The sequence below is a fragment of the Empidonax traillii genome, unplaced genomic scaffold, assembly GCF_003031625.1.
Source record: "Empidonax traillii isolate 1590-97213 ecotype Southwest subspecies unplaced genomic scaffold, ASM303162v1 scaffold58:size1836614, whole genome shotgun sequence".
NCBI classification, from domain to species: Eukaryota; Metazoa; Chordata; class Aves; order Passeriformes; family Tyrannidae; genus Empidonax; species Empidonax traillii.
The window spans coordinates 1264757-1282612 of NW_020955251.1; the positions used below are offsets into that span (position 1 = coordinate 1264757).

Below are 17856 nucleotides of genomic sequence, written 5' to 3' on the forward strand. Positions count from 1 at the left end.
TCCCTTTTCTGATATTTAGACAACACAGGAAAGTTGGAAGAGTCATTGGCAGGAGTTTTTAATTTATTCACATTTTAGATCCTAAGAAGACTATATTTACCAGGTACTTGAAGCCAAATTGGTAAACATGAAATAATAAACTATGATATTATAGTATAGTCTCTGAAATACTTGTTGTAATTTTTTTATATGGCACCATTAGATTTGAATGCAGATTAGTCTATTAGCAAGTAATAATAATTCTACTTGTGTATTTTTTTGCAAAAGTAACATGCCCATTTTCACTCAAATTATAGGGCTCAGCAAAATACATGGTTTTCATATTTTGCTTTGTGACATGAAGCACCGAAGAAGGCAAATATTGGCATTTTCTCTCTTTGAAGATACATGAAATTTCCTATTAATGGAAAGCTCTGTTGCCCTGAATGACAAATTATATGATGGGACAGAAAGAAGATGCAAATCTCGAAGTTTTAAAAGCCCCTAGTATTTTCTCATATTATATTCAGCTGTATTTGTCTTGCATTCTGGCATGCTGCTGGATTACTGTTATCAATAAATCTATAAATAGGATGCAAAATGCATGTGAGCCATCTGTGCATGAATAAAGAGTGGCCCAGCAATAAATTACAGCATAATATATAGTTTAAAATGGAGCAAAGGGAATGCCTTGACAAATCAATGCAACGTATCTTGTCACTGAGGGTGAAAGATTCATTATGCATCACCCTTGAGAAAGCTAGATTTCTGAGACATGGGTCATCTAGGACATATGATGTAATCAGAGAATATGGAAAAATGCATAGAAAGGCAAAACTAATCTTCAGAGTAATAAAGCCATATTAAATTTTCAGGTAAAATGTAAGTCCCGTGCAGTACTTCATTGTCCAAGAGAGGTCAGGAGTGCAACGACAACAAACAAAATGAAGCCTGACTTCCTATGGATTTGGTCCCTACAGGAGATTCAAGACCAAACCTTTTTCTGAAAGTGGGTCATGTGTGCTGGCTTTCAGTTATGTTTTTCTGGTGTCTGCTGTGGTCTAAGCTCATCTGGAGGCACTTTGTTCAGCCAAGAAATTCTTTCTTATGCCCATTTTTTGATGAAACTGGGGGAAATTCATTGTTTCGGGAAACTCCGGGCATCTGCCAGACAGGACTGGAACCAGAACACACCCAGCAGGCTGCATAACCCTGGAGCGCAGCAAAGAGACTAAAAATAAGACCAACCAATTGGTTTTCCTGCTGACAGCAGCAAACTGCCGTGGGACATTTAATTCCTCCTGATCACATAGATGACAGACAAGTTGTCGCTGTCTGTGCAGAGCGGGGAGGACACATCCCTGTGGCAGGGATGCTTGTCCTGCACCCTGCTGTGGATGGAAACGTCCCAAGAGCAGCCAGCACTTCCACAGAGACAGGACACAGACATTGTCTCTGGCGTGCTCAGGAAGAGACACCTGAGCATGGCAGGGCTGGAAGGGGTTTAAAATGTGGGTCTGGGCAGGTGGAGGAGAGGCCCAGATTCCAGTGTGTCTCAGCACCTCGAGCAGCGTCAGCAAGAGCTTCGTGGCCAGTGGGGGCCTTGTGACCGCAGCCAGCCCTGTGAGAGACAAATGGTTCCTCTCCCTGGTGTAAGAAGATAGAGAAGCCTTACGTTTTCTTTCTGGAGCATGTCCAGGGAAGGGCAATGGAGCTGGGGAAGGGTCTGGAGCACAAGTCCTGTGAGGAGCAGCTGAGGGAGTGTGGGTGTTTAGCCTGGAGGAAAGGAGGCTTGGAGTGACTTCATCGCTCTCCAACAACTGCCTGTCAGGAGGGTGTAGCCAGGTGAGGGTCGGGCTCTTCCCCCAGGCAACCAGTAACAGGATATGAGGACACAGTCTCAGGTTAAACATTAGGAAGAATTTCTTCACAGAAAGGGAGATTAGACATTGGAACGGGCTGCCCAGGATGGTGGTGAAATCACCGTCCCTGGAGGCGTTTGAGGAAAGACTGGACATGGCACTCAGTGTCACAGTATAGTTGACGTGGTCATGTTTGGTTATATGTTGGACTCGATGATCTCGAAAGTCTTTTCCAACCTAACTGACTCTGGGATTCTTAAATACAAATATACACGCACAAAAAGGGGGCTCTCTGCTGGTGTGGGGTCTCCAGGGTCCCGCCCCCTCAGAGCTGGGGCCGCCTGAGGCGCGGCCCAGCAGGGGGCGCTGTGCCCGCCATGGCGGCGCGGCGGAAGAGGCGGGGCGGCCCTGCCCCAAGATGGCGGCGCCCAGGCGCGGCGTGGCCCCGGGCGGCGCGAAGGGGATGAGGCGGCCGGGGGCTGCCCGCACCCGCCGCGGCGGCAAGCTGGACCGGCTGCGGCAGGCGGTGCACGACTTCGTGCAGGCGGCCGGCGACCAGCCGCCGCTGCCCCTGCTGAGGGACTCGGAGAGGCAGAGCCGCAAAAGCCGCCGGGAGGCCAGGAAGGAGAAGCGCAGGCTCAAGCGGAGCCGACGGCGACGACTCCAGCGCGGGGAGCTGGTGGAGGCTCCCGCCGACCCGGGCAAGCCCGCTCCTGCCAAGCCGGCTGCTGCTAAACCTGCTTCGGCCAAGCCCGGTCCGGCTAAACATGCTCCAGCCAAGCCGGCCCGCCCCGCAGCCCCGGCCTCGCCCGCCGCAGGGAAGCAGCGGCCGGGCCCGGTGTCGGCACCGACATCGGCAGCCCTTTCGGCCCCCTCTGCCGCCGCCGCCGCCTCGGCGCGGAAGCGGGCCCTGCTGGAGGCCAACGAGGAGGAGGAGAAGGAAATCCGTCGGCTGGAGCGGCAGCTGGGGCTCGGGAAGCGGCGCAGGAAGCAGGAGGGGCCCGCGGCGGAGCGAGTGCCGCAGAGTTTCCTGCGGGACGGGCTGGGATACGTGCTGGGAGCCCTGGGCACCCGGGCCGGGCTCAGCCGGCTCTGCGAGAGCAGCGACGAGGAGGAGGAGGAGGGGAAGGAGAAGGAGAAGGAAACCAAGCCAAGGCCGCGGGAGCTGGAGGAGGATGATGAGGAGGAGGATCAGGAAGACGACTCAGACCCCTCCGAGGGAGATGACGAGGAAGGACAGTGGGAGAACGAGACCTCGCCCTCATCCCCTGAGGACGGCGAGGAGCCAGAGGCCAGCGAGCCCCCGGATGAGGAAGAAGAGGAGGATGAGGAAGAAGAGGAGGATGAGGAAGAAGAGGAGGATGAGGTAGGAGAGGTGGGATGTTCGCCTCTGATAACACAAACCTGCTGCTCAAAGCACGCTCGGTGACCAGAATACAGAACAGAGTTATGTGGGCTCTGTAAAACGCAGGTGTTTGCTGTCAAGTCGTGGGCCACGTGAAGTGTTGTCCTGGTTCAAAACCGCGTCTGGCCCAACAACAGTGTTGACTTGAGAGGTCTGCCAGGACCTAGGGACAGCTGATAGACACGGAGAGCTGATAGACACCACCCCAAGTCAGGATGGTGGCAGGTAATACCTAAGGCTCGTGGGATCTGGAACTACCCTGGCTTTAGAGGGTGAGGATATGCTTAAGCACTGCTGCTGTGGGCAGAGACAGCTTGTGTTAAAATTAGCATGTGTTACAGACCAAAGATTTACTTCTAAATGATCTCAGAGGCCCTGCCTGTGTTACTTCTTGTAGCATGAGTGAAGGAGAGTAGGTCACACAGCCCTCATGTCACTAACCTAAACTGTCACTGATAAAACCTGGGTAAAACCAAGACCTAGGATGTCAGGTTTTAGTAACCATAACTTAAAGAGAATTTCATGTATAGGGAAGAGGGGCTTTGCCACTGTCAAGTTGGTCATAAAGGGTAACTTCTTGCCTGCTTCTTTTCTGCATTTTGTTCCTTGGGCATTGGTTATTAGATAGTAAGATGTATCTTTAAGTTTGCTGTATTAATCTTAAATAGAACTGTATGTTGGTGTTCAAGTACTTAAGATACTGGTCTCATCTGGTATCTTATTTTCCTCTTTTCCTGGTAAGAGTCATAAACACAGTGCTACAAAGTATGTTCCCCCTCAAGCAAGGAGAGCTCGGGAGACACTAGATGACAAGAAAAGAGAAGAATTGGGAAGACTGAAGAAAATGGTGAATGGCCTCATTAATAGGTAATGTAATAAGGAAAGTTATTAATCTTTCTGGTTCAGTGTGACAGTGCTCATCAGTCAAAGCCAAGTGACAAAGATGTGACTTTTCTCTCCACAAGCTGATTTTAAGTTGGCAATCATGTCTGCTATTGTTAAGAATAATTATCTGTGTTGATATAAATTCTTCAAAGTTAGTCATTATAGACGTGGAAAAATCTAGAAAATAAATTTAAGATTGGGCAGAATTCCACACAGCAGTCACCTGCAAGTGGTAGGTATAATTCACTGTCAGTTGGAGTGTGCTTATAAAAACCTCTCAGTGTGAGCTTTAACTTCCTCCAAAAAAAGCCACTGTTTTCTTTTTTTAAATTATTAAATTTCTCCAGCACTGTGACTGAGATGGAGCAACACTTCCTAACTTAAAGTGCTTTAGAACAGAAAAAATAATTAACGTTCATTTTAATTTTAGAGTATTTTTAAAATAAGAAATCTAATGACTTTTTTTATCTGTTATCTGCAAAATGGAGGCTAAAGTTTGTTCAGTCATTTGAAATTTGATATACCTTATATATTAAAGTAGGAATTATTTGCATATTTAATTTCTTCAAAGATGTGATGTGCTACAGCTGCAACTGCTAAGCACAGTCTGTTTTCCTAATAAATCTGTGCAGTGGGACAATAAGCACATCAATAGTGCTTTATAAATACTGCTGCTAGTGTGTTTTTACATGTAAATATTTTTTAAAAAGCTTCACCAGAATTAAATGTATTGCTTTTTTAGTTTAGGGAGCACAGAAAGAAACAAAAGGTCCCTTCCAGTCATCTTTTCCATCTTCAATCTTTTTGTAAGCCACTCTAGTTTCTCTAAAAAGAATCATTGTTTGTTGGGTAAACTCAAAACTGTGGAACTGTGTAAAGAGAAGAGAAAGTGAACACTGGATTTTGTTTCTCCATAGGTTGAGTGAACCAAACTTGTCCTCCATTAGTGGACAGATGGAAGAGCTCTACATGGCCAACAGCAGAAAGGACATGAACGACACTCTGACAGAAATTCTGATGAACGCCTGTGTCACTGCGGTTGCCATGCCCATGAGGTTGGTGATGGAGCATGTCCTTTTGGTTAGCATTCTTCATCACAATGTAGGAATTGAGGTAATTCTTGTGTCTGGGATTAATTTTGTTTAATAATACATATTGTAGAGTGTTTTCTTGGTGTTTTATTACCATGCAGTTTTTCGTTGTGTGTCACTAAAAAGCATCTTTAGTTGAGTTTCATCAGTAATTGTAGCTTATTTGCAAGTTGTCCACAAGTGAAAGGGTCCAAATCTGTTGCTTTATCTGATTTTATTTCCTCCATGAGTTACCACTGGTCAGCTTTAAAAACACCATTTTTTCATCAAAATTTTTCTGCATCCAGGAACCAAAAATTTTTAAGTTCTCCCCCCCTTTAATTACACTAATCCATTTCTGTTCTCTTGGGTATGTGAGGGTATTGATTTTGAATTATGTGTATCCAGATAATAAAAGTGTTACAGTTACAGAAGCACTTTTACGTTGGTGGAAGAAAATTCTTTTCTATCCCAAATCATCAGTGGAATTAAGTTGGTATAATAATGACTCCAGAACATAAAGAACTTCAAAAAACATGGTAATTTTGGGGGAGATTTTCTTCTATGTTTTTAAGCCTGATGAATGATTGAGATAAAATCTCCTTTGCTTACTGTTAGGGAGATGCTGAAGCTACTGATGTCAAAGACTTTAGCTAATTTCAATGAAATATCTGTCAGGGAACTGAGGGGTTTCAGCACCACGTTTCCATCAAATTATGCTTTTTTTCCCTACATCTCAATGCAAAAGGTGTATGGATGCAAGTTCTTCAGTTTGTCATATAGTGTCATATGGCTCTGAAACTGTATTAAATATCAAATAAATTAAGTATTAAATAAATAGATGGATGCAATTGCAGCAGCTTTCTCCGTGCAGCCTTGATACTAAACTTTTATTTTGTCACTCTTCTGCTTGAATGGCAGTTCTGACTGGAAATACAATATAATACTACAAAGATGTATTAAGAACAGAATCAAAATCTTTTCAGAAGTTGAAACTTTGCAAAACACCTGGTAATGAGGTGTAGATACAGATATACTAATAGGTGTCAGAAATAGGTAGATGATATCCAGTCTATTCTCTACCACTGACTTGGTTACACAACACCTTTGAGTTTACTATAAAACCCCATTGTTTTTTCTGTAAAATAAATGTAGAGTATGCATCACATGAAAGTGTGATAATACAGCTAGTTTGAAGATTAGTTGAGCAGTGCAGAAGTTGAGATTCCAGTAGCTGTGTTTATACATCTGTGTAGTCATTGAATAGTTAAAAACCTAAGCTAGTCAAGAATTGTAATGCAAGTCAGTGCTGCTGCTGGGACTTCTGGTTTTCATTAAAAAACTCAGCACATTTTAGCACCATAGTAATGGGCAGAGTCTTGTTTAGCAGCAATATTTTGGAATGCTTTCTAATTCCGGTCTTGAGCATCCGCACTCTCTTCAGAAATACAGAGATTGCAAAATTTCTTTTCTAAACTGTATCACTGACAAATGGCTAAGAATTATCCCCAGTTTAAAATCAACCTCAGCTGTGAAAACTTGGTATTTTAGGGTTTGTTTCACTATAATATTTTTTTTATCCTGTTAAGGATTTTGTTCGGGAATGCTGAGCTCAGTGATGCATTTGGGCTTTGACATACAGCTTTTATTAGATGAATGACTAGCAGTAGCAGCATGCTAGTCCGACAGCTGTAAAGTTGCTTATATGTGTCCATGAAAATTATGTAAACAAATGCTGATGTATGTGTACCATAAGCTTATAACATGTTTTTCTTGTGCAGGCTTTAAAAGACACCTGGATTTCATATATGAGTGTAAATAATGTAAACTTTTATGAAAGCATCACACCACTTAGATGTTTGTGCATGCAAATGTGGAACATCCATAATGGTTGAAAGGAGCAACAATATTTTTTTTAAATTAACAGTGGCAGTGACTCAAAAATGAATGTTTTACAGATGTCTGTAAAATCTACTTACAGTTAACTGCTGGACTTTTTTTTTTCTCCCTTAATGGAATTGTTGCTAGGTCGGTGCTCACTTTTTGGAAGCTGTGGTGAAGAAATTTGATGAACTCTGTAAAAGTGATGCTGAAGGGAAAGAATGTGAAAATCTGCTCGCCTTGATTGCTCATCTCTATAACTTCCATGTGGTTCATTGCCTGCTGATCTTTGATATTCTGAAAAAGCTTGTTAGCACTTTCACTGAAAAAGAGATTGAGCTGATTTTGTTTCTTCTGAAAAACGTGGGCTTTTCCTTAAGAAAAGATGACGCATTGGCTTTGAAGGAACTGATTGCCGAAGCCCAGAGGAAAGCAAGCACAGCAGAGAAGAAATTCCAGGATCAGACTAGGGTATGTGTGTGTTTTTAAGGATTTTATCTTCTCAATAGACTTTAATAAGTACCTGGATACCTTATTTAATTTACAGAAATGTTTTCTTCTACATTCTACTGTATTTATTAAACCCACATCCCATAATCCACAGAAACATTTCTTTTCCCGATAGATTCGTTTTATGCTGGAGACCATGTTGGCACTGAGGAATAACGACATGCGGAAGATCCCTGGTTACGATCCAGAGCCAGTTGAAAGACTCCGCAAGTTGCAAAGAACACTGGTGAGAACTTTCTTGGCCTATGTAGCCCAGTTATCCTTAATCCAGGAGTAATTATCTGTATTGTATGTTGGCTTGATGGACTGTAGTATTCTTAATTCATTTAACAGTCTGAAACTGGTGGACAAAAATCACTTCTTATATCATTAGCTGCTATCTCCTGGTCCAGCCTTCTGCAGAACAGTTTGAGAAAGGGCATAAATACTTAGCCAGAGACTTTGCCTCAAAGTTCTGTAAAAGGTTTATGAAAAAGATTGTGAAATGTTCAGTGATTGTGTAGAAGAAGAGTCAATATGACAAATTCTGGTTTTGGATGCACACTTCACCAGAATTATTTTGGAAGTCTGACGCTTCAGAAAACCTGGATGTTCTTGGTTTTTGGTTTTTTGGTTTGTTTTGGTTTGTTTTTTTGTGACAGAGGGCAGTTTGTCTAGAACAACAAAGTAAAAAAGGATGAAAGTAATTTATAAGTGTTGGATGTGCATATTAGGATAATAGGCCAGAGAAAAACAATCTAGGTAACCTAGTTTGTAGAATTTCCTCTCTTAAATTTTCGCAGTCCTCCTGATACACTTCTAGACTCTTTTACTGAAGGTTCTTATTTTGTTGGCAGAGCTTAACGTTTTTGTTATTTGAACTGTGCAGAACTAAAGGCAGTTTGTTGTGTCATTTTATTTAATCCCAAGTGTTCCAAAGGAAAACTGTGACCAGATTGTAAGATGCTGCAAATCATATTCAGTATCAGCATTGTATGAATTCTAGTAAAATTTTGTGATTGGAAGATGGCTACCTTTTAATTTATTATCTCTTTTTTAAAACAAAAAAATTTCAAGAGCTTCTAAATGTAGATTTCTACAACGTTTTGAATTTTAAAAGTTGCAGCACATGGGAAGCTTGTAAATCCTTTTCAGGCTGCTGACTGAAACAAAGGTTGGGCAGGAAACGTGGGAAGACCTTTATGTAGATTAACTTACCTGTTAAAAGTATTTATTTAAAAGTAATTTTAAGTCATTAAAATATTGGTTGTTTTCTTAAAAAAAAAAAAAGTTTCAAATAAAAGCTTTTGTGTTGGTTTTTGTTTGTATTTTGTTGTTCAAGGTTCGCAGCAGTGGTTCAGGAAAAGACACCGAGCTCCGTGTCTCCCTGGAATCTCTGCTCAGTGCCGATCAGGTTGGGCGGTGGTGGATCGTAGGCTCATCCTGGAGTGGAGCACCAATGATCAGTGACACAAACAGCAAGACTCAGCAAAAACTGCATTTAGGAAAGGTAAATCCAGTCTCAAGTGTTTGTGATCTTTTGAAGATTCTTCCCACAGGTGAATAAGTTCATTTCAGAGCCCACCAAAGAAATGTTCGCGGACAATTGTAAGACTGTAAATTCTGCTGTTATGTTTTTTAAAATGTACCGATGCACTTCACAAAAGCTGTTACTACAAATATTTTGGTGTAGCTTGCTGTTTCTTGTCCTGTGGAATTGCAAAAGTGAAAGAAGAGACTTAGTTTAGAAGTGGATTTGCTAGTAGTGTTGTCTGTCTGTGGCATGTATCCAAGCTGATTCTAAATGTAATGCAGTAAGATGGTCATGGTGACTTATATCAGAGCAGCACATCTTAAAAAATGATCGGCACAATTAAAATAGATTAAAATGTATTTCCATATTTGAAAAAGCTCCTGATGATGCCTGTGCCACTGGACAAAAGCTCAGGACCTTTGGGTTGCTGATTCATAGTTTACTGGAGAGCTTCATTAGTGGTATTATTCAAGGCTGCACAGAAATAGCTGTCTTAAATCAAGCATAATTCATAGCTAAAATAGCGTATAACTTTATTTTCAGGTGAGCTCAAAGATAATGGAGCTTGCTCGGAAGCAGAGAATGAACACTGATATCAGGAGAAGTATTTTTTGTGTCTTGATGACAAGTGAAGACTTCATGGATGCCTTTGAAAAGCTGCTCAAGTAAGTACAGACCAGCACAGAAGACAGCCCAGAACTAAAAATAGCATTAAATGGGTTGGAAAAATAGCATTAAATGGGCTTGAGAGCATTTAGTTGATAATACAGTTAAAAGAAGTGAATAGCTAGGGATCCATGTAGGGTAAAATGGCAGGAGAAGGGTGTAAGGAAACCCCAGTGTAAGGACTAATGTGGGCAGGCAGAACTGACTGGCAGTCAGAGGAGAGGTGTAGCCCCTGTTCTTGTGACTCATGGCTATAACTGTGATTTACAGCATCTTTTGGCTTAAGGAGCCTGTATCTTTTTGCACTGGAGCTGTGTCCCAGTCCAGTGGATGGAAGGCTGTTGCAGGCTTTTTCCCTTACAGAGACAGACCAAAAAGACCCTGCAGAATATCTCTTGGTCTTGGAGCTGCATTTCTGTGGTTTCTGTACTACTGCCACTTCCCTGACTTCTTGCCACCTTGTTAAGCCATCTGGTAGGTCTCTGCCCATACTTGCATGACCTGGTAGTGTTCTAGCACCTCCACTTTCTCTCTTGCAGAATTTATTAGCTTTGGCTTTGCTCCAGGGTCACATTTCACATTGAGACCAGTTTCCTTACCACTTGGCAAACAGTCCTTTAGAACAAGATGTGATCAGGGAGAAGCTCAAACTAACCTATTCTTTGTGTTTTTCAGAATTAGAATAAAGAATATAAGAATATTAAGTATAATAATATTAGAAGATTAAGTAAGTGGGAAGGGAGAGATCAGGTCTGAACTTTTCTGTCATAGCCTTGTAATTCAAGGGAATTGTTTTACCAGCATAGCATGCAATTATTTAATTTGCTTACCAAACCAAAACAGACTTTGTAATAAAGTCAACTAATATTTGATTAAATGCCACTTCTGCAAAACACAGCTTGGATTTAAGACTGTGATGGAGTCATTCCAATATCTTAATATGGCCTGTTCAATTAAAAGAAATTAGCTGCTGCTGCTGCAGCTCTTGCCAAGAACCAGTAGCTCAATTTGCAAATTGGGTTTGACTCTCATCTGTACTATTTAAACTAGTACACAAATCTGAATACATACAGGTTTGGCAGAAAAACCCTCTGCAGTTTGCCTGGTGTGTGGTGGTATGGATTTTGTACAGCAAACTCAGAGAGGGGGATTCTCTAATCTGCCCACATCTGGCAGAGTATAATGGAAAGTACACAGAGCTGTCAGTGAAGGAATTAATTTCAATGTGAACATGTGTTCCAGGGTGTATGGGAATTTACATTCATATGTTTGATGTCAGTCTTCTGAGGAAGAGCATGTAAAGAAGTACTTTAACTGTTCTTGTTGACTGACCTCCTGCTAGGTCTGCTGGCAGAGTTGAGGTGTGGCTAAAGGATAATTTAAACTATTTAAAATCCAGGCTGCTATAGTTTTGGTAGTCCTTCTCCTCCTTACTGTAAGTGAAAGTAATTAGTTTGAAGCCAGAACAGTTCCCTGAAGTGGCTCAGCTTGTGATTGCAGAGGTGGGTTGGGAAATCACTGGAGACAAAAGAGAAGACAGAGATTCGATCCACTTCATCGGCTTGAAAGGCCACACCTCCTTCACAATCCACAGTTTCACTCAGGAGAGGAAGTGAATGCTGCTTCAATTTGGTGGAGAGGCAGTTTTAAAAGTCATTTTGTAGAGATAAAAAATGTGAGAAACTTTGCATCTCAGAAAATATTAGCACTTTTTAAGAGGCTCACATATCCTGTAGGAGTGGCATGTGTAATTCAGGATAGCAAGTATCTAGGAAAGTGATTATATTTACTAAAATAATTTGAGCTGCCTTTGAAAAGGTGGGTTTGAGAGTTGCTAATTTTGATCTGAAGGCAATGATAGTTTGGGCTTCAGCTGTTTACAACTAACCTACTTAGAGGCAGGCCTCTGCTGGCAATAAATAACCTACTTCAGAGGCAGTTATCCAATTAATTATGAGAAATCCTTAAAGCAATCAAAACATACAGGTCCATGGGAATACAGTAAGTCATGAATGATTTAATTGGTGAGGCGATTGCACATTCTTTATCAGATATTACTGGGTTTCTGAAATCTGTACAGGTTTATGGTAAAGCTCAGCAGTGAAAGATAGTCCAAACTCATAAAATTTGAATACTTAGGAATGCTAGGTCTGAAAAGATACAGTACTGCTAGTTCTATGAAGAAGTGAAGGTAAGAAGAAAATTGAATACCAAGTGTTGTTACGTGTTACAACTATCTGGCAACATGAGTATTTCCTAAATAAGCAAGTTATGATAGAAGTGATGATAAAGAAGGAAAAAGAGAGTTTACCAGATTAGTTACCAGTGTAACTTCACAAGTCATGCATGTCCAGTGGCTGAAAACCTGTATATTTGTAAAAAAAACTTTTAGTTGCTCTGTATTAAAATCAGATGGAACTTGGCTGATGAGGGAGCAGGTGAGTCATATCACAGGCACAGCACTCACAGTGCTGGTCTCTTTTGGAGAAGGAGACTTCTAAGTTTTCACTGCTCATTAGCAATCAGCCTAGAAATCATCCCAGATTTTCCTATTGTAAAACCTTAAATTCTGTGGAGTTTTGGCTAAGCCAGCAGTATTTTGATCTGTTAATCTGGTGTGTCTGTGATGTAATGCAGATGTCTGGAGGTGTATACAAACGAGGGATAGTAGCATCAAGCAATGACAAAATACTCTACAGACAGCAGGGCAAGTTCCAGCGGAGTCAAGCCTGGTTAGAAAGTGTGCTTGAGTTGTACTAATGCCATGTGAAACTTGAGCTTGAAGCAAGGAGAAGAATTTTGTTTGATATTTTTCAGATTATAATACGAAGTATTTTTCATTTTAATTGGGTTTAATGCTGCCAAGCATTTGGCAGCCCTGGAAGTTAAATCACATTATTCACAGGCCAGGTGCATTGCAAGTTAGTTACCATTCCCTGCCAAAGTGTCTCAGCCCTCCTTTAGACTGGAAGGTTGTTCAGTGCTTGGCCTTCATACAGAGGCAGCCAACATAAGTACTCATAGATACTATTTTCTTCAGGCTTTTTTTGAAGGTGCTTTGAAATCACTGACTGCATCCTCTTAGGCTGCTATCAAACAGAAATGGATTTCAAGTATAATGGAACTGACATACAGATTAAAAAAATTCATGTCACCAGCTAAGTAGGAAGAACATCTTAGAATGTTTTCTTATCCCTACTAAGTACCACGGAAGTGAAGCGCCCTGGACGTGCTTCTGCAGATGGGCTTACAGTGAATCCAAAGGCTGTTTTTCCTCCCATGGCCATGGGTACAAGTGTGAGATAACAGCAACAGGGCTACAGTTCTTGTTTCACTGTTTAACCTTTGTAGAGGTATCTGTGCAGCAGCATTTGCTGCAGTCCTGCTGCTGTGCTCAGAGGCACAACTGTTTTAGTTCATGGAGAGCTACAAACAGGGAATGGGCTATCTTTCCTTCCCCCAAACTCCCAAGAGTGATTACATTTGCATCATTCCACTTCTGTCTATTGAGACCTTGCTCTTGCAGGCACTCCCTTAACACCCCTAATATTGTAGCATTTCCACATTGCCATACCAGGATATTGGTTTAGCCCAGAGTCCTAAATTTTTGAGTCCATTCAGTATTTTAAAGGCTTCCTAAGAACTCTGTAACAAGAAAAAATAATGTGATGTTTGAAGGGGTTTTTTTAAAGTATTGCTCTCAGATGTTGAGTGTAGCTCTTTGCATCAGTAATTTTTTTCCTTACTAAATGATTCTCATTCTCATGCTAAATTTTAGGCTTGGACTGAAAGATCAGCAGGAGAGAGAAATAGTTCATGTTGTCTTGCACTGCTGCTTACAGGAGAAGACATTTAACCCCTTCTATGCATTTTTGGCTAACAAGTTTTGTGGATACGAAAGACGATTTCAGGTAAAGAAAAATCTGTTCCTTCTTTGGTTTAGTGTCATAACTGTGGTTAGGAAGACTGTTATTAAATACCTGAGGATGGGTGCATGCCTGTTAGGATCTTGATCCCAGGGAAAAATTCTGCAGGTCTAGCTGTGCATTCAGGAAGGCATACTCATGGTCAGATATGAGTAGGGAATAAAATGACTACTGCAGAAGGTTTGCTTTCTTCTGTTTCATGCATTTTAAAAGACTTGGAACAGTCTGATCAAGCATTTCTGTTAATTAACAGAAGGCTCATAAAGAAGGTCAAAAGGTTTGTTATGTTGTTACTCATTTAAACAGCTGCTTGATTTGTAGGATTTTTTTTTTCTTTTTTTTTTTTACCTTTGACCCCTAGGTGACATTTCAGTTCAGTATTTGGGATAAAATCAGAGACTTAGAAAACCTGTCAGCTGCTGCCATCTCCAACTTGGTTTCACTGTTGGCTCACTTAATAAGGACAAAGTCACTGCCACTTTCAGTTCTCAAGGTTGGTGTGTCTCTTTCCAAATCCTTCTGTGTTTTCCTTCCATTTCCTAGTTCCATGGAAGATGTGTTTTCTCTCTTACCTAGATGGTACTTCAGCTGATCATGCTAAGACAAAATTTGTAATGCTGTCATTTGGGGAAAGGAGAACCTGTGGTGACCCAGGCATACAGCAAATCTACAGTTTTAAGATTATTTTCTTTAGAGTATCCCGAGTTGAAACCGAGGCCCCTTCGTTAACAGGCTTTAGCAGTGGATTTTGTGCTATGATCTTTAGCTGATGTTGATTTTTATTAGACAAGAAAGGAAATCTACTGAGCATTTGGATTTCAGAATGGGAAGTCCATAGAATTTTGTTAGAAGAATAGTTTAAATGTATTAAACAGGCAATTAAATGGATTGTCATAGGTACTTACGAAGTATTTAACTAGTTGTTAGATTACATCTGGTGTTCTGGTACCAGTAGACTTGTATTCCTTAGAAGGTTTTCTGCTTTCCTTATCGATTGGCTTTTGGAGGCAGCATTCTCAGTTAATTCTTCTGTGCCAAACTCAGGACTCAGTATATACAGAGGCCAGTTGGTGTGTTAGAAGCTGTGCATTTAGAAGAGAAGACAAGCTGTTTGAAATACGTGAATTCATCGAATTCTCTCCCTTTGCCTACCAGGTAATTGAATTCAGTGAACTAGACAAACCCAAAGTCCGTTTCTTGCGACAAGTATTAAGCACACTGTTAATCAAAGCAGATGCTGAAGAACTTACTGACATTTTTATGAGGTAAGTGATCAGAGAGATCTCCAGAGAACCCTTGCTGTGGAGTAATTAGGAAGATAAGAAGTTTGCTTATTTTGTTTGGAATTACACGGTGCCTTTTCCACACACCAGTCCTCCATCTCTTAAAAAGTCAGCTCTCCTGGGTGGGTGTGGGAGGCACATCACTTGTGTGTTGGCACAGGCTCTGACAGAGATGCAGCATAAGAGGTGTTACACAAACTAAAGCTTTCAGGTATTCAGTGTATTGTGTTGGTCACAGGATTTTCATGAGCAGAGCTCTGTAACTACCAGTTTCCCTTATTGCTGTACCATCTGTGTGCAGTGGGATTCACTCTGCCAGCAGTCATTGCTAGGAGGTATCTTAAAAAGGAAAAATTAAGTAGTGCTAATGAGGGAGAGGTTTGGGAGATTTCTTTATGGAGGTTTTTATCAACGCTGTCTGAAAAATCTTATTTTTGATATGGGTTGCTTGGAGAGGCTGGAAAATCTCCATCCTTGAAAATGCTTAGGACTTAAGTGGGCAAGACTTGCAATGTCACATGAAGTGAGAAGAAATTAGGTGGTAATGTTTTAACACAAGGAAGCTTGTGCCTCAAGCTTCACTGTGCCTCAACACACACAGTGCCTCATTTTTTGCTGTAATGTAATTGTTTACATAAAGCAAGTCTAAGGCTACAACATTCCATTTTATTGTTGAGGGCCAGTTGCATGTTGAGTGTTCGGGCTGTTTGCCAAACCAGACTTGCTAATTTGAAAGCCTCCTCAATAAAGCTCCTTTTATAGGTTGGGGTTTTTCTATGTCTCTATTTGAAGAAGATAAAGAAAATTAAGAAACTTCTAAAACAATAGAAGAGTAAATAATACTTTTGATCTGTATCTTTACAGGGTATCTGACAACCCCAAACTGGGAATGCTACGAGAGAGCTTGAAACTCTTCCTTACCCACTTCTTATTGAAACACGCACAGGCCCAAAAGAGTGCTGAAGAAGCTAGCTTGTTAAAAGAAAGAGTTGAACTAGCAACCAAGGCTTTGGAGGCAAAAGAACCCAAATTGAGGCTATAGTTCTGTTTTTCTGTTAAAACATACAGAAAAATACTTCAGACCCAAATAACTGAGAATGAGGAGGGCCATTTTACTCTAAAGGATTCATTTTTTTTATGTAAATAGTTACTTGCTCTACACACTAGTGAGAGGTTTAATTGAAGGGGATACAAGGCCTTTTTTGAAGAAAGAGAAAATATATTTTTGTCCTGTCCCTTTTGGGTACAAGTGCTTCGTGTTGGTAGTTGGTATCTGGAGAAGAGGATGAATTTCTCTTCTATGATACTCTCAGTTAGCAGCAGTGTTCTGCATTGCATATTCTAACCTTTTGAAATTGTAAAATAATGGCACCATAAATAATAAAGAAGCAGCCTTATCTAAAGTCTTTTAATAATGAATCATGGCACTTACCTGAGGAAAGGAGCCACTAGATGGCACAAGTACTGGTGAGTCGGTTTGGGAAGAAATCAACTTTTGTCCTAAAGTGTTAGAAGTTACTTGCTAATTCTGTGAATTATTTCCCTGACCATGGGTCAGGAAAAAGATCTTCAGTTGGATTCAAAGCTGTAGTAAAGCGACTTGAAGATCTGACTTTGCCCAATTATGTTGGGTTTAGAGATCACAGCATAGTTTTATTGCTGGTTTTTTTAGCCTGTTTTTCACAGCTTTAGAATTGGAATTGCCTAATCACTTGTAGAAAAGAGAAAGAATATCATCAGTATGAGTATTTAATAAGAGAACACCTTCATTAAGAATTTGCTTACGTGTTCCAATCAGATTTTAAAATAAATGGTGTACATTTCTCTCTGTAACACGCTGTTAATGGTTTGTTTCTTTTGTCACCTTACCACTACACATTAAACTGCCATTTTCCTAAATGCTTTGCTTTTTGTATTAGCTTTACTCTAGCTGGCCTGGCAGGAAGGGAATGACCTTAAATTTGGGTGGAGAGAGGAAAGTACTTTATTGTCTGCAATGTGCATCTACATGATCTACTTATGTTGGAGCTGTTGGCCCTGTTTCTGTAGCCAGGCTGGCCTCTGGTGTTCAATAGGCCACCTGTGGTACCTCCTAATTGCATTTGATAACAATTGATCTGTCCCTGTTGGGAAAAATTATTTTTTAATCCAATTGCTGAATGTAGAATCCTGTGCTTGCTCAGGTGTGTGAGTAATGTTTTCAGGTGGAGTAGTGCTTACCGCAGGAGCCAGGGAGCTGTTTTTTCTCACCTTTCCTCTGTAGGGAGCAAGGTGTCCTGGGAGCAGAAAGACCCACTTTCAGAACCACAGGTTGCACTAGCAAGGTAACAACTGACATAGAAGAGAGTTACTATCAAAGGAACAAAGCAAGATGCTTTTTTCCTTCCTGTTTCATACCATTGGCAGCTTTGAAGAGTACAAAACTGTCCATTTCCCCTCAGTTGCATCATAAATGCATCAGGCAGAAGAATTAAAAAAGTTATGATACTTCTGAAATTCATACCAATTAACAGAAACGTGGGCAGCAGCAGAATCGACACTATTTTGATGGCTACGTAAGTCACAACTTCAGGCAATGTGAGTAAACAGCTGCCTTACAACCAACCACACCAAACCTTGTATTTAAGTTTTGAAGTATGGACTCAGGACAAAATCTGTGCCAGTCTCTAGAAACTGGCTGCTGTGGAACACATGGAACTTGGTGAGTAAAAATTGCTCCCCCTAGACTGCAGCAACCTCCTAATTAATTACCTTTTCTGTAGGAGTTTAGGTAAACTCAGCGTGTCAACATGGTTGTGGTTTAAAAACACCTAAATGGAAACACGTTGCTCTTAGCAGGGAGGTTGAGGTGACTGTGCTCCTCGAGATAAATCTCA

The 17856-nt window shown here is 41.1% G+C and overlaps 1 protein-coding gene across 1 annotated transcript; it reads left to right on the top strand.

Annotated features, from left to right (window-relative positions):
• The first annotated feature begins 1488 nt into the window (after positions 1-1488).
• On the top strand, positions 1489-16805 carry NOM1 (nucleolar protein with MIF4G domain 1). The gene is made up of 13 exons (XM_027879804.1): positions 1489-1602; positions 2155-2556; positions 2623-3207; positions 3989-4113; positions 5049-5244; positions 7230-7553; positions 7708-7818; positions 8914-9081; positions 9649-9770; positions 13550-13682; positions 14059-14190; positions 14853-14962; positions 15845-16805. The coding sequence occupies exons 1-13, from the start codon at positions 1489-1491 to the stop codon at positions 16020-16022; spliced, it is 2700 nt and encodes an 899-aa protein (XP_027735605.1). The 3' UTR covers positions 16023-16805.
• Positions 16806-17856: the final 1051 nt, after the last annotated feature.

What these genes read in the sequence shown, in the direction of transcription:
- NOM1 (XM_027879804.1), top strand. Translation starts at nt 1,489, where the DNA reads ATGTGGGTCTGGGCAGGTGGAGGAGAGGCCCAGATTCCAGTGTGTCTC. An exon ending in GCAAGTTGCAAAGAACACTG is followed by an intron (nt 7,819 to 8,913) that starts GTGAGAACTTTC and finishes TTGTTGTTCAAG; the next exon opens with GTTCGCAGCAGTGGTTCAGG. An exon ending in TGCCACTTTCAGTTCTCAAG is followed by an intron (nt 14,191 to 14,852) that starts GTTGGTGTGTCT and finishes TTTGCCTACCAG; the next exon opens with GTAATTGAATTCAGTGAACT.